Here is a 22,546-nt window from a genome sequence, read left to right on the forward strand (position 1 = left end):
TTGTATGGATCATTGTTGAGTCCAATTTGTAAAAAACAACTTTCTGAAAGAGACGACCAAAGGGCTCACCTTCCATTTAGCTCTGGCAAAGTTCTTCTCTATTTGTGCGCACACATTTTCCTTGATGTTCTTATCTGAAGCTGCACCACCAGAGATCCTGTAATACAAAATACCAACAAAAAAACAACTTCTAAACGGAGTTTTGTGCTTCACCAATCTTTGGATGCCAGCGCCTGCTGCACACACTTTTAGTACAGTTGTTGTTCAATTTATCGACCAACAAACTTTTGGATTAACCTTTAAGCTCTTGTTTTTGCAACTGACAGTCAATTCATGTTCATAATTCATGGTTTGTTGCAGTGAACAGTTAGACATCGCCACAGTCAGACTGAAAAAGTGATGAATATGTGCGTTTGGAGCAAACTCAGTCAAATGTCTTCCACAGTGCAACATGATAATGTTATGATCCTTTTTATGACACGCTGTTAACATGGATGCTTAAAGTTGAAACAATGCTAAGCACGTATTAAATGACAGTGGTCTGCCTGTAAAACAGAGAAGTTTCTTCAAACTAGGAACAATCTAGGAGGCCTGCCCTAAATCAACCTTTCTGGTCGTATTAATACAGTCTGATCACGTTGCTCTGACCATGGTTTAAATGGTCTGCACAATATATCAAAGCTCTTCCACCCACCATTCATGGTTTATAGCCTCCTGCGCTGTCAGCCTTTGGTCTTGATCCACCTCCATCAAACGAGCAACGAGACTCTTGGCTGTCAAAGAAAAATCACACAGAGGAAACTCAACCTCCCCCCGCAAAAAAAGTATTTCTTGGAAAACAAAACAACTCAGCTCTCAGTTAGTTTCTTCTAAACGCTAACATTGTCTTTAAAGTACCTGAATCAGAGATTTCATCCCAGTACGGAGAGTCAAACTCATAATCGCCTGCCAGGATCTTTCGGAACAAGTTCTTGTCATGGTTTTCATAATCATCATCATCTGTTTCGTCATAGAAAGGAGGGTTGCCTGACAGCCTGAGGCAAAAAAAAATAAAAAATATATATATATATATATAAAAATAAATCAGTCAATCAAAAATCATCAACATAACATATATAATAATGAGAGTCATCATTTTCATCCATCATGTGTCATGCAGCTTACAGTATGTACATGATGACCCCTGTGGCCCAGCAGTCCACAGGTCTGCCGTAACGCTGCCTGCCAACCACCTCCGGAGCTGCACAACACAACAGAAACTTCACCACAGTGTCTGCATGTCTGTGAGCCACAACAAGCTTCCACACGACATGGAATTAGTTCAACTTAATATTCTCACCCAGGTACTCCGGTGTCCCACAGGGGTCTTTTATTAGTCCGTTCTCCAGCTTGGCCAGATGGAAGTCACTGATGACTATTTTAGAGTGCTTCAGGCGGTTGTAGTAAACCAAGTTCTCCAACTATGGGAAATTAGATATGAACAGTTGATGTAGTAATTGTTTGAATCCTTTCGTGTTGCGAAGTATACACTTCAGGGGCAAGATAATCTCCTATAAAAATACACTGTTGCCTCTGTCTTACCTCTCCTCATGATTTATATAAATAGGAATTAAAAGAGGAATGTGTCTGAAAACAAAACTTTATGGGCAACAGTGTAATAATAACACATACAAAAGCATAATACATCATGCTAAAAATGCAAGTGGTCCCATTTTAAGCATGTAAGCTGAGTAGTATTGCACATTTTATATTCTGGCATTATTTAACTTGATATTGTATAAAGATTTTATAGCTTTCCATCAGAGTGTCTTAGATAATGTTTAATAGTTTATATTTATTGATTTATTATCTTTTTTTCAAATCAGTCAGTATGAAATCTTATTTTTGAATCATACCTTGAAGAAAACACATTACATGCTTCTCTTTGAACTTCATTATACGGTGTGAATGTAGTATGTAACCCAAGGGCGATGTGATCTGCTACTTTAAATCTTAAAACACATCCTTTATAACACTGTCATTAGATGGAGCACATTATAATGGATATTGGTCAATATGGCAGGATATCCGACAACAGTAGACTGCAGGCAGCTGTCACGAGATGATTCGTGTGTGTTGATCTGTGAATATGTTGGCAGGTAATTTGTCCTAACAGAGTCTATAATGGGTTTTTATTTTCACGGTTGAGAGTTAGCGTTGGAGCAGCTGAAAACAGCACAGACATGTGTTCTTGTGGTTATATATTCTGATTGTGTGGGATCTCCTGGAAAGTAATGTACTGGTGTCTAGATTATTTCTGTTCACAGCACAGACTGATCTACACGTTCAAAGAGCTGCACTACCGAAACAAGTCACCTTGAGGTTCCTGTGAACGATGCGCAGGGAGTGGAGATAGGCTACGGCCTCCAACACTTGGCGCACCACGTTGCTGGTGTCTCGCTCTGAGTAGTAGCCTTGATCTAGGATCCAGTCAAACACCTCCCTGCCAGTTGCACTGTGGAAAGGGAAGGCCAGAATATTTCAGAAATGTGCTTGAAGGTTTCAACTTTCTACAGTTTTTTGAAAAGCTCGAATGCCATCTTTGCCGTTTGTGTCATTCTCTCCCTTTTTTCTACCTACTCTACTACCAACTGTTCACAAAAAAAGAAAACAAAGGCATTAAAATGTTGACATTTCAAGCATAATGCCCATTGACAAAACTGCATTAGGGAAATAACGAATATAATTAGCCGACCCCAGAATTCCCAAACGTGCAAATCAAGTGTCCTCACAGGAGGATGCAAGTATTCTACATTTAACAATTCCAATGAAATGCATCAGATTCCCCGGGAACACATGCTGATGAGAAAGGAGCAGCGAGCAACACTCGTATCTGAATACCAAATGAGTGGAGCTCAAAACTCTTCTCATATCTACAGCGCCTTGGGCTACCGGTAGCCCGGTCCCCAGGAGTGCATCATCAACAGATGCGGCTCACGCCTGATTTGTGGCAAAGACAAGCAGAGATCCTGCCAGCTCAGACATCTTGAACTCACAGTTCGAGGAAGAGGAAGTACTCCTTTTTGGTCTCAAAGACGTCCACCAGCTGGAGGATGTTGGAGTGCTTCACCCTGAGGAGAAGTGTCAGAAACAACAAGACAGACATACGATGACGTCACGAGTCATACAGTACAGGAGCAGTGAGGAAAACAAACGTTCCTCTGCAGTCACAGCTACATGTTTAATGGTGAGTCCATTTATCTCACATTTAAAGACAACCACACTCACTAGAGAATAGCGTGAAAACGACGGAGGGTGTGCTGAAAATTCATTCAAACTGTCTATTTTTGTAACAAATGGAACATTGAAATTTAGGACATTCATGCATAATTATCTCCGTGCGTCACCGCCGACAGGTGAAGTGTTCCACGACTGTCATTTCTATGTCTGATCCATCAGGAGCAGAAATCACGAGGCGCTGAATTATGAAGCAGCGCAGGTACATTTTTCCATAATGTTGATTAATAATAGATTAAAGAGTGTTTAAAGCCGGCACCATGAAATAAATGGCAGAAAGGGAATGTAGTCTAGTCAGGTATCAAGGGAAGAGGTTGTGGCCCCAGATTCCCAGTCTCCAGCCTTTGTAGAGTCATTTTAGCAGTGACGGCGGTGACAACATGTAATTTCAAAAGTAGCACAATTGACATTTTTATGCTTGTACGGGACTTGATTTGCCACGCACGTTCCTGTTCGACCACACTACATGGATGTGTGGTTTAAAGCTTATTATAAGTAAATTATATACGTATAATAATTAAATAAATAAGAGAATAGAACATTTGTATCATTAACAGAAGACTCTTGATATTTTTCAGTGTAACACAAGCTCCGTACATGCTGCTCCGCTGTCGTTGGACCGTTTTTTTGATTTACAAACCGAATCTGTCTCGACTCATCATTCACATCATTCGATGCAACCGCTTCATGAGTTACCGCACATGTGTTGAAGGCTTGAATGTCAGAGGACCATCACTACTCTCTGAGATCTGAGTCCTGCTCCTGGGTCTGTTCTACGTTGCCTTGTGGCAATACTCTCTCTCTGAAAAACAAATTTTCTCCACAAATATCCACATAAAATTACAACCATTTCTTTGCTGTTGTTATTATCGCTTTAAGAATTTATAAATGTGCAGACACTCTTGAGCTCATAACCGCTCGACACAAGATATCTCTTACTTCTCTCTCATTCTTTGTGTTTCCTCATCACACTCACATGAAGGCCCCCCCGAGGCTGTAAGATCTCAGTAATCTTTTGGGTTTATTGCAAGCCACATCGTGAGACGATGAGCTAATAAGCTCAAAAGGATCAGGTCTGAGATACGTAGACTATGTAACTGTAATATCCGGTAAACTGAATCAGAAGAAATATACAAGCAAATGGCAGGAGTCATCAATTTACGCCATTACAGGAGGTAAAAACGAGGGCAAGCGACAATCAAATTGAATCAATGTATATGGAAAAAAAAAGTCTGTGGTGGAAGAGGGGAAGGTGAACCTGCATCATGTCACTCTTAGATGTTAATCGCAATTTTTTTCAGATTCTTCACTTTACTCTAATTATCAGACATCTGACAGCCAAACATCACAGCGTATACCCAGCTTTCATACTCGCATATTGGACTAGAAATGGACTCCCAGCCAGTTGTGATGTTAAACTGTTAGTTAATTTCCCTCCTTCATTAGATGAATGTAACATAGCCCTCAACTCTTACACACAGCACATGAACAGTATATAAAGTTTTAAACATATACCTACACATTTTTGGTTCATTCTGCAATGAAAAACTAAAAACATTAAAAGGCAGAATAATAAATATATGAATCTTTGTTTTCATTTCTGATCCGTATATTAAAGGATTTTATATTCAAAACTGCGTTTTGATGTTTGGCCAGAAATTATTCGCAGCCTGTGGCGGTGTCATCACATTTGATCTTTCTCTCAACCCTCACTTTGGTGATTAGAGCTTGAAACGCGGGAGCAGCGGGGAGCCCTGTGTCTGTGGTGTCTGAAGTGTAATTTTCAGTATAATATGACTCTGTGATTTGAAAGGCTTTTTTTAATATATATAAAGAAATCACACCTTCATTTTTATCTTTTTTCACCGCTCCATGCGACAACTAAGCCCCGATTATGCTAATGTGGGTTTTACTAGGGAGTTAGATAATCAGAGAGACACTGAGGGAGAAGAAGAAGAGTCTCAGACAAACAAGGCCCTTAAAATAGTGTGTGACCGCTCAGGAAAATTAGGTTCACTTTTTACTTCTCATCAGGTAGAACATTTCATTCAGGTTGCGCTCAAAAGGATGTGACAGTGGCGTTGAAGAGGATGAGATGTTGGAAGGGAATCACGATTCACAATGAACGACTCACATTTTTAAGATGATGATCTCATTCTTGGCGGCCTTGCGGACTTTCCTCCCGTCCTTTTTCAGGAACTTTTTACATGTATACATTTTCATCGTAGTTTTGTCCTTGGCCCTGAAAATCTCACAGAACTCCTCCCTGAAAAGAAGCATACAGTGGCATTTTAGTTGCATATATCTAAAGTATTTATATACTCATCTCCGTAGACAACAGTTGAGATACTCACGACTTAACAATCTGACCCAGGTCATATTTATCTGTCACGTCCGAAGGATTGTTGTAATCCTTCTTTTCTCCGACTGTTAAACAGCCAAACGGCATGACCACTCCTGACCTGCGAGAGACGGGGAGAGAGACAGAGCAGAGACAGAATTAGATCAATGAGAAGCCAGAGATGACGCCTCCATCAATCTGTCAAAGTGTCCCACCTACTTAATGATTATTTCTTCAATTTGGCCTCACACCGCGCCGTAATATTGCGCGCGGTTGATGACTTGGCAAAAAAACGTAGCCCTCCCTCTGTCGCAGAGAATTACTCCGGCACTGCTGAGAAAGCTTTTCAAAAAGTGTGAGAGCTAAAGAGCCACCAGAGGCCGAATAAGTGCAGCAGGTTGTTTCACTTAACTTACTGTAAGAGAGCTTTACGTGATCCCGCGTTAATTAAAACTCCACGGAGATATCTCTCGCACATTCTTAGCTTCATGCTATCACCTTTACAGCTTATAAAAGTGAAAGTCTGAATGTACTTTCCAGAGGGAAGGGAAGTTACAAGCCACAGGGGTCAGGGGGCAGAGAGAGCAGTGACTAATATGAAGGGAGAACTCGGCGAGGCCACCGCGGCAACAAGTGAAGCGTTTCCAATCAAGAAAGGGAGCCAGCAATTAAAGGCAGATCACCCTAGGACTCCAAGAGGTATTAAAGCACTTTATGAGCCCTGCATCAGCACTTGAGCGCCTAATTGTGGTGCAGTTTTTCCGTGTGCCTCGCTCTAACAGCATCGGGCCTTGCAATTGTTTTTCTTCCACCGAAAATTAGAGGTTTTATTTTCAGCTCCATTGTTAGTTTTTGTGTCTCAGCGAAGACGAAGGGCGACGCGAGTTTCTCTTTTCTTTGTGTTTCTTTCACCGAACATGCAGTCACGAGCACTGATCCCAAAACAATAAGAAAAATAGCCGGGTTGGAACTGTGCAGGTGGAAATTTGTCACGGTCCACTCACAGTTAAGACGCCGTGTATTTTTGTCCGTGTGCTGGTGTGTGTTCTGCCCACAAAGCACACGGACATAAGCACATGCAAATTCATGTGCAAAACTCTGTAAAATGTTAAATTGTCAGTTTTCAGCATTTGTAGTAGCTGCTGGTGACAGATTAGACTTTATACAAAGGATAGCCCAGTGTTTACATCCAGAGCATTATAGCCAACATGCATATTATAAATCACAAAGTTGTGCAGAGATTCGACTCAAATCAAACAGATCCAACACAGAAAACTTGGAGCCAAGTTGGTCTGGAGTTGCTCTGTTGGGAACTGATTGTGCTCCAACAAAGGTCTGCCAGATCAATAAATCACACGGTGATTACTGTGTGGTGATGGACAGAGTAAAAAGAGAGCAAGAGAGAACAAGAAGATGAATTTATTTACAACTAAACGACTGTGATTGGTTGTAGGACTATGCGGTTGCATGCAGAGGTGTGTTTTTCTGTGTCAGACGAAACATGTTCCATAATGAAATCTAAACAGATTTAAAGAACTGAGTCAGATGTACAATTATAAATATATAAACCAAACACTCCAGTCCTATAAGTCCTTTATCTCAGCATCTTATAGGTTTAAATGTCATCATTTGACAGATTTCTGCCGTAGAAGATTGGGGGTTGTCAATCCGCATTAAAACGGAGGTCAAGGTCTGATTGATAATTGGCTCATTTTCCTAACAACCTTAACCCAATTGCTTCCCTTTCCACCTTCTAAAATACACAGACAGTCACTATTACAGCGCATTCATTGCTTTAATTAACGACCAGAGTTTCTTCTTCTACTGTAGCCTCTCACAGAGCTCGCTGGAGGCCTGGTCCACTACCATGGGAGAAACACTGTAGATAAAATAATCCATGTGTAGTTTTCCACCACAATTTAAACAGCTTCTTATTATTTTACCGGACATTTGAGCCTAATTAAGGAACCCTTCGCAGATGAGCTGATAGGGCTGTGTTTGTTTGATTTAAAAGAAAACCTATAGTGTCACGAATGAGCCCTCAATAGCCTGCACTGAAACAACGAATGACTCCAGGGGTGGAAACAGAGTGGCTAAATCTGTGATTTTAGTTGTGTCTTGGTATATTCAGCTCGCAACGCTCATAACACAAAGAGCGTTTGAATCCACATTAAACAAGTAAGCACGTCTTTAAATGTTCTGCTGGTTCAAATCCCCAGACATCCCAGGGAAATCTTGTGGGGATAAAAGTTTGTGCCTCTCTCAACAACTACCAGTGTCTTTGAAGAAAGAATTCTGCTACTTCCTAATCTGCTCTAGGGCCAACAGTGTTCTCCATAATGTTGTGAATGTAAAACAAGGTCGTGCTGAAAAATGACTGCGCAGCAGAATTTCTCCCGACAAATATAGAGTAAAAAAATAAAAAATATTTATTTCCTAGCCACACAACAGCCATCTGCGCCGACACTCCGGGTGATGGATGTCCACATGTAAATGAGAGCAGTCGGTATAGCGTAATGTGTAAGAGGGGCAATCTGTTCACTGTAGCTCAGCAAACCGCCTCATAATCCGATCTGAACGAACGATCCTCAGCACGGAGACGTCTCAAAATGCAGAGAAAATAAAAAAAATAAATAAAACAAATCGTGCTCTCTCTGAACTTCCTTTTCTCATCTTAGGCACGAGTCTTTTCTGTGTAGTCAGCGAGAAGGCCTGACCTTTCTTGGCTCCCTGTTTCTTCCACTCGCTCTCAATGCGCCGTGCACGTCTCTCAGTGGTAGATGCTTTGGCTCAGAGAAATGCGCTATGCTACCAAAGACGAAAGGGGATTTCTGCACGTCGGGTGCTTTTAATGGAGGGAATTCTGAGTAGGTCTGGCGGGCAGAGCAGACGTTAGAAAACGAAGGAAAAAGTATCGTATGCTAAGAAAAATTTATATTCAGCAAGCAGCTGTAACAGACAAGTGAGTCGCAGCTTTGCAGACAAGGCAAATGCACTTTGATCCAAACTGATCCGGTGAATTAACGTAACATGTGTGAGTTTGTAAAAGCTTTCCGCACACAGTCAGTGAAAATGTTCATTTAATAGGTTAATGATGAACCGGCAAAGTCAGAAGAGGAACTATGGAGGCAAGAACATCAAATAAACAAAATAACAGACAAAAGCATGAATTAATGTAATGGATGATGATTATGTGAAGCATTTCCTGCAGGATGCTAGCCGTATCACATAACAGAGGCTGTGTAATGGGCCCATTTGGATTTACCACCATCAGCAACATTCGAGCATTATCACCCCGTCTTCTGACTGTTGTCTGTCTTTTGGGAGCACCAGTTAATGACTCATGATGCTTTACAGCCCCAGCGTGTGACCTGCCAGCTGGGGCCAGCTCGGGACACACTGCAAGAAATCTCTGCAAGTGTCTGTGAGGATTTACAGGACAGAAGATGGATGGTGATAAAAGATGGTGGGCGCCACGTGCCAGACAATGCGGCGAGCCAATGAAATTTTTTTTCCGTGCCTGCTGAAATCAATGCAAAACTCTTCGGCAGCTTGCAAAAATCTTAGGATTAGGCTGCGCCGCGGAGCTCAGTGAGCACTGTGTCAAGACTTTTTAGAGCGGCAGGAAGGGGGGGGATTATTTCACCTGCCTCTGTGGCATAATGTTGGGTTATGCCTCAGGCGGAGCTCGCACCTGTTTTGTATGGAAAGCCCCAACATAAGAGGGGCAGCAGTCATTTGCGCTAATCCCGCCGTACAGTTCCTCAAAGAAGGAGGTGGGTTCGCTTGTTTTTAGAAATCTTCCACTTAAGTCCGTCCTTCTTTCACCCCGGTGTGAGGATGCGGGGTAAAAATCAGACCTCTGACTGTTATGTACAAACTGTATTCTACACATAAAAGGCATAAAAGGTGCCTTACATCTTTTATACAAAGCACATTATTTCCAGACACAAAACTATACAAGTGAAAATGTAACCAGATAGTGGGCAGGCTAGTGTGAAAGCGCTCTTTTGTAGTTGTGCCGACATTAGCAGCAGTGCTCGATGCGTGTATGATAACAACAGATCAGATAACTATATTTAAAAGGTGATGCTTGGAGTGATAAAACCGTAAGACTTGCCTGCAGGCTCTCTTTAGCACGGGTTTGAATTCTTTTAGGTCAATGCTTACGTTTCTTCAACTTGATCGCAACTTAAACATTGTGATTACAGATTTCTATCGTTTAGATTGGACGGCAAATAAAATGATCTGACTTAAGGCTTTATCTTCTTTATCTTCTCCCAAAGCATCAGTTGGAATATCACTTTTTACACATATATTTATTTTACACATAAATGTGGCCCTGTAAAGCTGATGGACAGAACAACAGAAGAAGAATTGTTCTGCCGCCAGTTTCATTGACAAACGATGTGTTAAGTCAGCTGAATGAGGTGGCCAAGGTGGACCCAAGCTTTCAATGTCAGTCCACATTGATTTTAGATGTATCCATCTTTTCAAACGCGGTTTTGAACGACTCATTGCCTGTCGTGTTTCTGTTCCTCCCGGAAACACATCACCTGATGCTTACTCATGGCCCAAATAGCTACCAGTGTTCAGTCCCTACCGGTTTACGTGGCTATAAATGCTGATGTTTTTTCTGTTCAACACATTATCAATTATCAGACAGCCCCCTTGAGTAGTTTTAACCACAAAGTGGGCATATCAATTTCCTTAGAGCAGTTAAGCAGGAAAACAATGTTTCAGTTTGAAGTGAGTAATACCTTGCAGTACAGTCTTTTTGTTGATTCCCCTGAGCACACTCCATTCTTCAGTGTCTCACGCTAATTCTGTTTTGACAATGCTTAGCCCGGCCAGATAAAATATCATCTTTCTCCATCTCTCTCTCTCTGTTCCGGGAGATTTGTTGGAGCCTTCAGACTCGCAAGTGGAGCCTTTTTTAGCTATTAGCAAATAAACACCCTCGACATTCACTTTCCTTCATCCTTGTTGATCTCCCGGGATTGTCCAAGAAACTGCAACATGGATCGACGTGCTAACAGTCGTTCCTGTCGAGCCTTTGCAGAGGCCGGCGTGAAAAAGATGTCGCTGTCTTTCCTGAGGTGAAAGCAGCTGTTTCAAGTAAACAGCGCGAGCGGAAACTATGTTTACTGTGCTGGAAGCAAACATAAGGAGTGAGGGGATAACAGAAAACAAGTGCCTGTTGGACTACAGCAAATTAGGTGTGAAAGCTCTTAACTTAGGCCCTGCAGGAACACAGACAGTTAATTGAGCTTCAGAACAACACATGGGCGGCAGTTTCACTTCACACCCGAGTGAAGATTCAATGGGAAAATTCACACGATGTCCGGACAGACACATCCCAGCTATGTTTTCAGTTACAATACGTAGTACAGTGTTTGTAGGATTTAGGGGGACCTGTTAACTAAATAAAGTATTGATAATTGTTAAATTAGTGTTTAGTCAGCTGTAACATTAAATTGTGTTTATGAATAAGCCCGTCACATCTAGATAGGGAGCTGTTCACTTTGTTGTGCCACAATGTTTCTACCAAATCCCAGAGCAAACCAAACACTGGCTCTCGAGAGGGCGTTTCCCCTTTTAACATCTTCTCTTCAATAACTCTTTATCAAGTGGTGACCATAGGTCTACTACATGTGGTGGCTCTGGCACTCACTACCTTGGCAATGTCTGACTCTACCTTTGTCTTGGCCGGTCCAAAAGTGGACAAAAGGGCAGAGCGTGAGCGGGGCTGAAGCAGCCAAGTGACAACACATTGATTAGTGTTCGCCTCATAAGCGAAGGCAACACCATTGAGTGTCAACAACAGAAACAAATCCTGTTTACAGTCATGTCAAATGGCACCAGACCAAATCTATATGTGAAATATAACATATGAGACATGTAGAGGAATCAGATTTTAGTTGATGGTGTGAAGCTTGTAGGTGGAATAACACCTGGATTTTAAATCCATAACGACACCAAATGTGTGGAGCAAATCCTTTTCAAGTCAGGTGTGGACACATAACGCACCAATAAGTGCCAGCTGTGAAGGGTGAGCAGTTTTAGCTCCAAAGAATATAATTTAAATGGAACTAAGGCCACCCAGCAGAGACGCTCTTATAACTAAAACACTTTTCATTTCAATATAGTGTAGGTCATGCACATTTGTACATTTTGCATTACAATGACAAGCTAATACAATTGTTATTGTTTGCTACACAAAAACAGTATCCCATTCATTTCAAAGCTGCACAATTCCAAATTACACATTTAGGTCCATAAAGTACATAAAGGGCTGAGACCATCCATTAGTGCTGAGGGTTAGTGAAAGGACAGAGGGCTCGTGGTGGCGTATTCATGTCGCACAATAAATCTACATCTGTAATTACGTGACTCACACAGTGTCTCAATAGGCGGTGCCCCGTGATTGCTTGAAATTTTCAACATAATTGATTCAAATAGCCCATCCGATATGTCAAAGGCCATTAAGTGTATACTATTTTACAGCATTAACTCAGCTCAGTGTATTCGTTGAAGCGCTTCAGAAACTCACTAGGAAGAAGATCATCACTATTTTTTTTTACATTAGCTTTTAGGAGGAAATGTGTTCTTGGAAATGTTGGCATAAAAGTTTTCATGCACCGACTCTGGGGCTTTTTTTCTGCACTAATTAAAGTTGCAATGCAGAATACCAGGCTTCAACCTTTGGAGGGCCAGCAGGGTGGACATGAGAGCCTCTGTAACGAGGGGAGGAAAAAAAAGCAGACTAAAGCCAGCAGACAGGAAGTACACGAAGGGACAGAAAGCTTCATCAACCAGCAGCATGTGTAGAGCGGGAACTGAATAAAAATGGTAGCAAAGGTTTTATAAAGTGGGCACATACACAATTAAATTAATTATTCATGGCTGGCAGTCTGTTTTCCCACAGTCTGTCTCTCTGGGCCCGTGGTTCGTGTCTTCCTTGTATCGAGGAATCGCTGCGTCCCGGAGCGCTTGCTTAGCAGTGTGCTGGGGGCAGAAGCTTGGCAGCTTTTGCGTGGCTGTAATAATTACCAGCCTTCACTCCTCAGCCCTCGTCTAATCCCAGTTCAGTGCAATGCACTGCTTGTCAGTGTCAGCGTGAGCCTCACACAGAGCAAACCTCTCGAGGAGCAACTACATCCCCGGTTTGTTTGCCAGGCACCGCGGAGGAACAGAAGCTTTCTGAGGACTTATTCAAGGCCATGGGCCTCAATCATTAAGAGGGTCATCACAGTCGACGCTGCTGCTGTCAAAACGGGGCTCTGCATCTGATTCAGATTGTTATTGCATTCGTCTCTGGATGGGAAAATACTGTAGTGGCCTCTTCAGCTTGAGATTGCGCTCGCTCTTCTTCACTTCATTTCCTTTCCACTTCCTTCTGTCTTCCCTTGCAGTCACTCTCTCCCAGCCACCCTCCTCTGTGGCAACTCACTCACAGCAACAACAGCACAGGCTTAACCATGCCCCTTACAAGAGACATGTGTAGCCGCTTCTAAAAGTGGGGTGAGACGGCAGGACTCACGTCACGTAAAGAGTCGTGGTTCTGTAGTGGATATATATCCTCAGCCCCTCCAACTACTGGCAGAATGCCCTTTCTTTCCCTGCTTTTTTGTTTCCCGCTTCAGAGTGAGAAAAAAAGGACATATTTAATTGTACAGGATGCAGAAGTTATATTTAGGCTTTACAGCTCATCAGAAGCTGTAAGCATTCATCATGTCCGAGCTGACAAACGATCGAGGCTGCTTTTTGTTTCTTTTGGCACCGCAGGCCTATTCTTTGACAAAAATAACAGAATCTGTGGTTTCCAACCTGGAACGCAACAGCACACAAGTGTCCACAAGAAACCTGCATGTGCACCTGTTACACCAAGATAAACGGTGGTGTAACAGATGATCTAAAGCATGCGTCTTCAACACGGGTCCGCAATCTCCCAGGGGTCCATGGAGGTACTGCAGGGACAAATGATCCCTGATCTAAAGATTAAATACAGCATAAAAGCATCTCCCCATGTGTATAACCTGTAGGTCCTGAAGACATTGTGACTATGATATACAGGGCTACATCAATTATTAATGCATTTCAAGCTGTAGATAAGCTGAGTCTGCTACCAGCGCTTGAATAGTAATTGTGGGCTGAGCTCGCTTTGCCAGAGGGAGAGGTTTTATATTCTCCATTTAAAATGTGCTGTATGGAGATTTTTGGGATAAGTTTTAAATAATTTTGCTAATTTACAAGTCTGATGCACTTCATAATATTTTTTTTAAATGAGCAAGTAAAAAAAAATATATATCCATCTACCGCAAAATAAGTAATAAAAGTAATTATTCAACAGTAATGTGCTCCTCATTATTTTAATTATGCGGCTCAGCTCAATCAAAGGGACTTTTAGAGACATTTACTGACAAACGCTCTCTTCAAATGGAAGTCGTGACCTTATGGTTTTGACAAGTGCTGCGCGTTCAAGTGGTAACATCCGACAGACGTCATGAGACAACCGCTGCTGGGCAAGTGTTTGGGCCTAAAAGTCACTTGGGGTGAGTTACATGGGACGTAATGGAAATGCAGATTGACAATGAAAAGATGACGCCGTTGGGAATATGAACATTTTTCATTCATTCACACAAATCTCCAGACACGGACAAAGAGAGAGGGTTATTCTTAGAGACAGTTGAGACATACACCAATCAGACATAACATTAAGGCCACCTTTATATGGTATAGCTTCTCCCTTTGCCCCCCTAACAGTCCTGACCCATGGAGGCGTGGGCTCCACTACAGTAAGGTGTTTGAAAGTCTGCCGTGGTATCTGCCCCCCGGACGTTACACCAGATCCTTCAAAGTCCTGGACGTTGCAAGGTGGAGCCTCTGATTTGGAAACCAAGTCAATATCTTGAATTCATTGTTGTGTTTCTCAGACCATTCCTGAACCCAATTTGCTTTGTGGGAAGGCAGCTGTGAAGGAATGTCTGCAACAATGCTTAGGTTGGTGGTACATGTCAGAGTAACAGTAACATGGATGGCAGGACTTAAGGTTTCCCAGCAGAACTTACTGCCTCCTGTCTGGTGCCATGTGCTCCCTAACTAAGTGACACATGTACCCGACCATACACAAACATAAAACGATTCATCAGACCAGGCCACCTTGCTCCATTGCTCCATGGTCCATATCATCACAAGCCAACTGTAGGCACTTTCAACAGCATCCTGACTGGTCCAACTGCAAAACCCTGTGTGTTCTTACAATTTTAACAGAACCAACATGATATTTTTCAGCAACTTCAACCACAGTAGCTCATTTCTTGGAGCAGACCACACGGCGCAGCCCATCAGTGGAAACTGTCCCAGCCAGTGAGCCAAAGATTAAAAAGCTATCAGATGAGAAGAAGGATTAAGTACTTATGTAGTTAAGTAATCAGCTGGTCAGCAGAACAAAAAGTCACTGCAACAAGAAGTTGTTGTTCTCCTGCTGAGAAACCCAAACTCTACGTTAATAATTGCTGTCCACCTACAACTGCACGGCCACCGCTGATCTCCAGTATGGCTGCCTAAAGGGCCGTCCTGCTGCATACGTGCACTGTTACTCATCCGTTTCCCGAGTGCTTTCCCCTGCGAGATGAATGCATCGAAGCCAATGGCTACTTGTTTTGAGACAAAACAGCTGCAGACCATACATCCCGAGGGAGAATAGCTGGAGTGTATCGCAAAGATTGCTCGGCCGAATGCACACACGCACGTGAACTTTACATTGTGACTCCATGTAGTGCACTGTGCTACGAGCATTGGTGTCCTCTCGTATTTGCAATAGATACAACCTCTGTTTCTAATTTTAGCCCAGGAAACGTCTCTGCTGTCTGAACTTCTGTAGCTTTGTGTCACATTGTGTCCGATGCAACAAAGTGTCGGTGGGAGGAAGGTTCAGTTGTACACCGTTACTAGTATTACGCAACTGCCAACAGTACAAACTACTACAATTATTTAGTACTTTAATTCTAGTACTTGTTTTTATAATAAAGTACTGAGTATACACAATATTTTTATGGCAAATTCTTAGTATTGCTTTGCATTTCCTCTGCCTGTTCAGTCTATATTTTTCTGTGAATATAATGTCTAGTTAAATGTATATGTTTTGTTTTTTTAATGGATCACTTTCGAGGACACTGCTATGAAATGGTTTAAACCAAATAGTTACCTGATAGCATTAGAATAATCTAAAAGATGCTATCGTGATATATAAATGAGAAATCTTCAGATATTGTTGATGTAAAGGTTGTAAAGCCGTCTTATGATTGGCAGTTCATCATGTTGGTCCGATGAACTTCAGCTGCATCATTTAACTAGAACACGGCGTTTCACGTCTTTGGTCTCAGCTCGTCCTGCTTGGCTCAGCTCCTCCTCCACAACACCAGCCTCTACTAGCCAATCTCATTAGCTCCCAGTTCCTCCACGCTGCTTCGGCGGACAGAAACTTTAATTGCCACGCATAAAATCGATATTACATGAAAAATTATCATCTGAAGGCAGGGATAAATCATGCAAACACGGTTTTAATGTCAAGCTCGCACTAATTGAAAGTCCTCTCAGAGTGCTGACTGTGAAATTGATAGAGCAAAAGGGACTCGATTCAAGCGAGCCCATTAATGAAGCTGACAGGAGCAGACTGTAAATTGAAAACATTTGAAAGCAAACAAATATTCCTGTGTGTGCCTCGCTCGCTGCGGGCTGAACCATTTCCTGTGGCAAACTTAATGGATCTTCGATTACGCTGCAACTGAGCCGCTGCAGAAGGCAACCTCAGGCACGACGTGCAAACGCTAGCTCCCATTCATGACATCGTGTCACATCTGATACATCGCACATCTGACATATTACATAATAATGATTTAGACAGAGAATTCTACCGAAAGTATGAGAAGAAAAGAAACTTTTACGCGAACACCAATATTCTGCAAATAATCAGAATAATAACCCAGTTAGAATAAAAGTACCTCATGTAATCACCTCCATTGGTACAGAGTGGCCCCACAGGAAGGATTTTACAATGAGACAGGGAGATGGTGTGAAAGCCTTTATCCTAATGATGATTCAAGTTCTAATGATCTGAGTGTGTGAGTATCCATGGTTGGAATGAGTCAGCAAAACAGATCTAGAGTTTGAAGATATTAACGTAGCTAGAAGTGATGTGTGCAGAAACAGTTGGCCCCATCTGGGTCATCTTGGTCATCTTTTATCAAATGTTGGGAAATAAAATTCTTCTCCTGTTCCATTTCCATTTTTTTCATTTTTTTTCTGACAAGTTTTGGCTCATTTTTATCTTTTCTGTTTTAGCGTCAGTTTAGATAAGTGGAACTCTAATCTGAATGATTTAAATCACAACAAAGTTGCCTGACATTGGCCATTGTCTGCGACATTTCAGATTACCATGCCCCCGTCCCTGGCCGTACTGAGAAACATTCTGAGAGATTTGCAGATTTCCGTCAGCAGTAATATTCCCAGTCAGTTCTTTTCTTGATGACAGACTGAATTCTCCGTCCGTCTCTTGCTCTGCAGTTCCATCAAGTCGTCACCGGCAGCGACAGCCACCTCTGACTCTCATGTCATTCACTTCCTAAATTTTGCTTTCAACAGTCTCCAAGAAAGTGAAGAGACAAACCTCAGGATGCCAGGGCTTTATGAACTTGTTTCCAGTGTTGCACATGTGCAGCTTAAATGTGCATCTGGACCTTAAGCAGCAACTTACTGTACTTGACAATGAACGTGTGTTAGAAATGCTTGAAACTGAATGAATCCAAACTCTACGAAGACTATACAAGTCCAGTTGACCTTATTCAACGCCTTTTGGATTAAGATGATTAGACAAGATAGGAAAATACACAGTCAAACGGCAACACACTGAAGAAAGAATCACAACTAAACTGCACAAATTACATGAAGCACAAAGACTTCATGGTTTCTCTCTATACCAATGTTGCCATGGTCCTTAGTTTGTCTGTGTTTTTTATGTTTGAGTTTCCTATTTTATTTTGTTAAGTCCCTTAGTTTCCTGTCTGGTGTTACTCCCTGTGTTTTCTTTGATTGCTTATTGGTTTCTCTTTGTGTGCTCCGCCCTCATTAGTTTAACTTGTGTCTCGTCTTCCCTCTGCCCGTGTGTGTATATATAGCCCTGCTTTTGCCTTCGTTCCCTGTTGTGTCATTTTTGTTCCCATGTTCTTGTCACCTTGCCATGTTGTTTCGACTCTTGGTTTTTTGTCTCCATGCCATGCTTTTTGTCTCCATGATCCTGTCTCTGTTGTTTTTCGTCCCCTAGCCGTGCCATTCTGTTACCATGCCGTGTTTCTGACTCCAAGCCGTGTTTCTGCATTCTTGTGATTCTTGAGTTTTGGATTTCATGCCATCTGCAATGCTTTTTGTTGATATTTTTTTTTTTTTTTTTTTTGCAGCCCAGCCTCATCACCTTTCCTCCTGCACTTGGGTCCTATGACAAAACCTACCTCCATGACGAATGTGAAGCATCTACAACTGGGAGCATGTGAACATTGTCAGAAATGTGCAGTCCATCCAAAAATAAAAATGTCAACCTCAATGTTGCACTGAAGTCAGAAAGGGAATCCAAACGTTGTCGCAAATTAGCCACAAAGAGCAGATTAAAGACTTTAACCTTCCTGTGGAGCTTTATGAAGACATGAGGATGTGCCACCAACATGACAGGAGAAAAGACATGTTTTTTTTCTGGACGACGTCCTTAATTTTAACACTTGACACAGCCTGTTTTCTTTCCTCTGCATAAAGTAAATAGCTTGTGTCTAATGCTCTCATCAGTTTCTGCTCTATATCTGCGTGCCATAGCGTGCAGGCTGCATCTTTTATTCTTTCTTCTAATTCAGTTTGAACAGCTCTATTCTCCATCTGGGAGAGGAGGCTTTTCTTTTTTTCTCTCTCTCTCTCTCATAACATCGTTTCACTGAGCTGAAAATAGGAAGTTCACAGCATGAAAATTCCTTTGACAGAGGGGGGGCTGATGCTGCCGGTTGCGCCGCTGCACCCAGAGCCTGATGTTTAAAACAAGGCAGATCTGGAGGGTTTTGTCTGAAGTCCTGCATAACTGAAACCAAATGCGCTATGATGAATACACTCCTCAAAGGCAACGCATGTGTGATGATGATGATGCGAGTATCCGCACGGTTTAGATTCATTCTGTGTGATGTGTTTTGCTAATGAAATCATCTCAATCAGCAGGGAGCGCTACGACTGCAGATTTTTTTTATTTTTTGTGAAAATACTTCAGAATATATTATGTAGAAGAACAAATATGATTCTATGATTTACATGAAATATACATAAGACAAAGCTAAGCTAACAATGATACATAGCTGTATTGTGGGGAGGGTTGAGTGACTGCTTTAATACGGCTGAGCAGTATGGATCTGTATCTAACTGCCATAAATCGAGCTCTGATGGAGTGGATAGTGGCATTCAGCTAAAATAGTGAGTCAGCAAAAACAGGAGCACTGCAGTGGAAGGTTCAACGTTGTTGTGCAAATGCACGGTGAACTCATATGTGTGAAATCGACCGGGCTCACTCTACGGTTGTTTCACTTGGAAACCACTGTGAAAGCAGCATAATGCAGCAAAACCGGCGATCGGTGATTCAGGCTGCTCACTGTTTTCCAGATTTCGTTAGCGCGCTGTTTTTTTTTTTAAAAAAAAAAACAACAACACTGTATTCTCTTTCACTTGGAGACAGCAAATAAAGCACAACAGCATGAGGAGTCTTCGCGGCCAGGGCACCATGCTGCTGCTTGTTAAAAGTGTGGCACGAGGTTCTTGGAGGGGATAGAAACCGATGGGTTGGACTGCTGCGGAGTCTTGGTGTGAAATCAGAGAGAAGTTTCTCTCCATCGCTTGCTGGTTTGGAGAGAAGCCCAAAAAATGGAACCACAGATATTGTATCGGGTCAGTCAGTGCGATGGTTATCTCTCTTTCTTGTTGTTTTGCTATGTGGTGTGGCACAGAACGAAGAGCTGCAGCTCCAGTCAGATTGTGCCCTTTATGAATCATCCTCGAAATGCATTACAACTATACAGAAGGCTTATTTCTGTCACTGAGCACCAAGTTTAAACACGTGTTTTTACACCATGGCCTCATATGCTGACCTCTGCTCTCTGATGCTGAACAGCCGTCTGGTTCCTAAAGAACAAAACCATCCTAGATTTCCCTCTGAATCCTCAGCGTTTAGGCTCTCGGCCAGTCATTGGAGAGGCCGCTTTTATTTCAGAGACAAAAACAACAGGACGGATAGAGACTTTGGCAGGACGCTGGTGCCGCTATGATTCAACCGAAGTTCAAACTGAACTTGGCTGGTGAGTTTCAATCGTCTGCTCCAAATATGACATAATACGAGGGCTGCTGATTTGAAAGAGGCTCTCAGTACGCTCAGCGATAAGGCATACTGTCGTACTTATATGACTGAATTCATGTGCGCTCTCTGCAAACTACAGCAATGCTTTACGTTCTTATTGGATTATAAAACATTTACAACATTCAACTGCTGCACTGTGCATGTTGGCAGGCAGGTCCTGTGGATCTATGTACTACATACAATCCTCTTGCTGATTTAGAGGAATGATCTGTCATAAAGCATGAAGCTTTGTTGCACCAAATGCCAATATACTGTATGTAGGGGGCTGTGTGTAGGGGGCTGTGTGTAAGGGCTTTGCAGGCAAGATCAATAACTGGCAATCATTTTGTTCATAGTGGACTGGGTTAGGAGTGAGTTGGAGCTATCATTAGGAACTCTTGTACCAAATAAAATGACATTTGATGCTGGGAAACAATGTGTGAGAGATGCGTTTGCCAATTTGCCAAAGAAAAAAGTGGGCTTTCTTAAACAACAACCATATGAACTATGTGGGAGAGTGCCTCCGTCTCTTGCAGCTGGACACTGTTTGTTAGGAGTGCGCAGGTTTCAAGGATACAATCAGCTACAGTATGGACACAACAGCGACAAGTGCCTACTGTGATGTCACTTCTTGTCTGGACCAAAAAAAAAAATGCAACACAAAGTGCAGACGACAGCCAACAGCCGGCACATCTGTGAAAGGAAAAACTCTTCAGGGAAACAAGTCAAGCTGCTATAACCTGGGAAGCTAGTTGATTTATTGATTCTAGATAATCCTGTTGTTGAACATAACTGTGTCTGAATGTCCTTCCGTGTACCCTTTTGTTTTGTTGTATTTTTTGTCGCTTACATTTACTTCTCATGCACATACACAGAACGTCTAACTCAGAGAGTTCTCTCTCGCCGACACGTTCCGCTGATGTTAAACATGCTGAATTGCTGCGCAAGTGGACAACAAGAGGTCCAACTGGTGCCAATGGCGCAGGAAAACGGGGAAACAGTGGAAAAACTGGGCTAACAGATGCTCACTGACGGCGCAACACCAGGAAACAGCTGACCGTCAGCTCAGTGTCTCTCCTAGGGGAAAAACAAGAACTCAATAAAAGCATTGTTACACTTTTTTTTTTTATTATTATTTAGTAATATTTAGTACATAAACAGGCAGTGCCCATGAGGATTTGCAATGCAAATTAAATTGTGTGTCTTTAAAAGGTGAATGTGAAGGTGACAAAATGAGCCACGCATACAATTCTAAAAATTTTCGCTGTCTGACACTTCAAAGCGAAAGGTTGCTTAGCGTGCGCGTAGCAAAGACAGGATTTGTTATAACACACTAAAGCTCAGTATCTTGATCTGACAGTCACACTCTCTGCTGCTGCGCTGTGAGCTGAGTAAAGGAATACTCAGCTCACTTTCAAATAATCTGTGCCTGTTGTGTTTTCTCTTAGATGAACACTTTATTTAAAGGAACTTTTGAAGATAACACTGTTTGCAAAGCAGACAAAGTTGAGACGTTAGCTGTTCTGCCTGGGTAATCGTCACAACAAATGTCAGGAAAGCCTGAATGTGCAAAAGAAGCCTTAATAAACTGCTGCAAAGTCATTAATTAGATGAGACATCACATGCAGGCTGCAGGCAAAACAACCAGCATGTCTGCAGAGGTCCTTAAAACACTGTCCTAACCTGATCATTTCCGATGTGCCCTGGGCCTGTATATTTCCGTAAAGACTTTACTTGCAATAGACTGTTACTGTAGCATCAATAATCGCGGGAGTATGAAATAAAATTGCCGTCGTTATTCTCTCTTTTTGTCAAGAAAAATAGCAATATTCCAGTTTCCATCTTGCATATTCCAAAGAAAAAAACCTACAGTACATTAATATGTAAAGTGAGCCAGTTCTGTAACGTTCTCCAAGGCCTCACACTATTTACATGCTACTCTCTCTCTCTGGAGGAGAGAGAACCCGACGGGATGAGGGATACGTAATCTCTCTCGACAGGATGCTCATGAAAATTAGGATGGTGTCACTGCTGTGTGTTCATCTTAAGAGGAGCTTCCGTGCATTGAAAGTCTGGCTCCTTTACAAACGTGACAGCAGAGAGGAGCGGCCGTGTCTCTCGTAAGGTAAGCGGATGTTGGAGATGCTGCTGGATGCTGCAGATCCAAGTCATACTGGCACACCGACTAACATCGCAGTGGCTTGGTAACAGTGCAGTCTCCATGGTTACACAGCGGCCGCAAGGTTTGAACAGAAGAAGATCTGTCACATTCGTGTTGGAGGGAGAACTTCCCCCTGCTGAGGGTGACACGCTATTGCTCCTCAGACCGGGGCGATTGCATGTGTTGGCGCCCGGCAGAAGCATGAGCCCAGTGAGGGGCAGTGAGCTGTCCTGCATATGGCCTTGATGGTCCCAGTGGAGTCGCAGCACCGCCTGCCCAACAGTCCAACCCACCTGCTCCTCAGCGGAGCCAAGTAAAACTTGATCCCCATGCTGGCTACACTTCCTGCTGT

General features: G+C 42.4%; 1 protein-coding gene across 2 annotated transcripts in view; it reads right to left on the minus strand.

Annotated features, from left to right (window-relative positions):
- LOC125007259 (caM kinase-like vesicle-associated protein) overlaps positions 1-22,546 on the minus strand; it is a 34,665-nt gene that overhangs the window by 3,533 nt on the left and 8,586 nt on the right. Inside the window, exons 1-11 of one of the 2 annotated variants that reach the window (XM_047583961.1) lie at positions 11,592-11,595; positions 7,368-7,370; positions 5,631-5,738; positions 5,411-5,542; positions 3,036-3,110; positions 2,356-2,494; positions 1,340-1,460; positions 1,165-1,240; positions 898-1,034; positions 695-773; positions 70-157 (exon numbers count right to left, since the gene is read on the minus strand). In XM_047583961.1, the coding sequence (XP_047439917.1) occupies positions 70-157; positions 695-773; positions 898-1,034; positions 1,165-1,240; positions 1,340-1,460; positions 2,356-2,494; positions 3,036-3,110; positions 5,411-5,542; positions 5,631-5,725 (942 nt within the window). In that variant the 5' untranslated portion in view covers positions 5,726-5,738; positions 7,368-7,370; positions 11,592-11,595. Of the gene's footprint in view, positions 1-69; positions 158-694; positions 774-897; positions 1,035-1,164; positions 1,241-1,339; positions 1,461-2,355; positions 2,495-3,035; positions 3,111-5,410; positions 5,543-5,630; positions 5,739-7,367; positions 7,371-11,591; positions 11,596-22,546 lie in introns of those variants that run through there. The other variant, XM_047583960.1, reaches the window with a different exon arrangement.

This window comes from Mugil cephalus, chromosome 4 (genome assembly GCF_022458985.1).
Source record: "Mugil cephalus isolate CIBA_MC_2020 chromosome 4, CIBA_Mcephalus_1.1, whole genome shotgun sequence".
Taxonomy (NCBI): domain Eukaryota; kingdom Metazoa; phylum Chordata; class Actinopteri; order Mugiliformes; family Mugilidae; genus Mugil; species Mugil cephalus.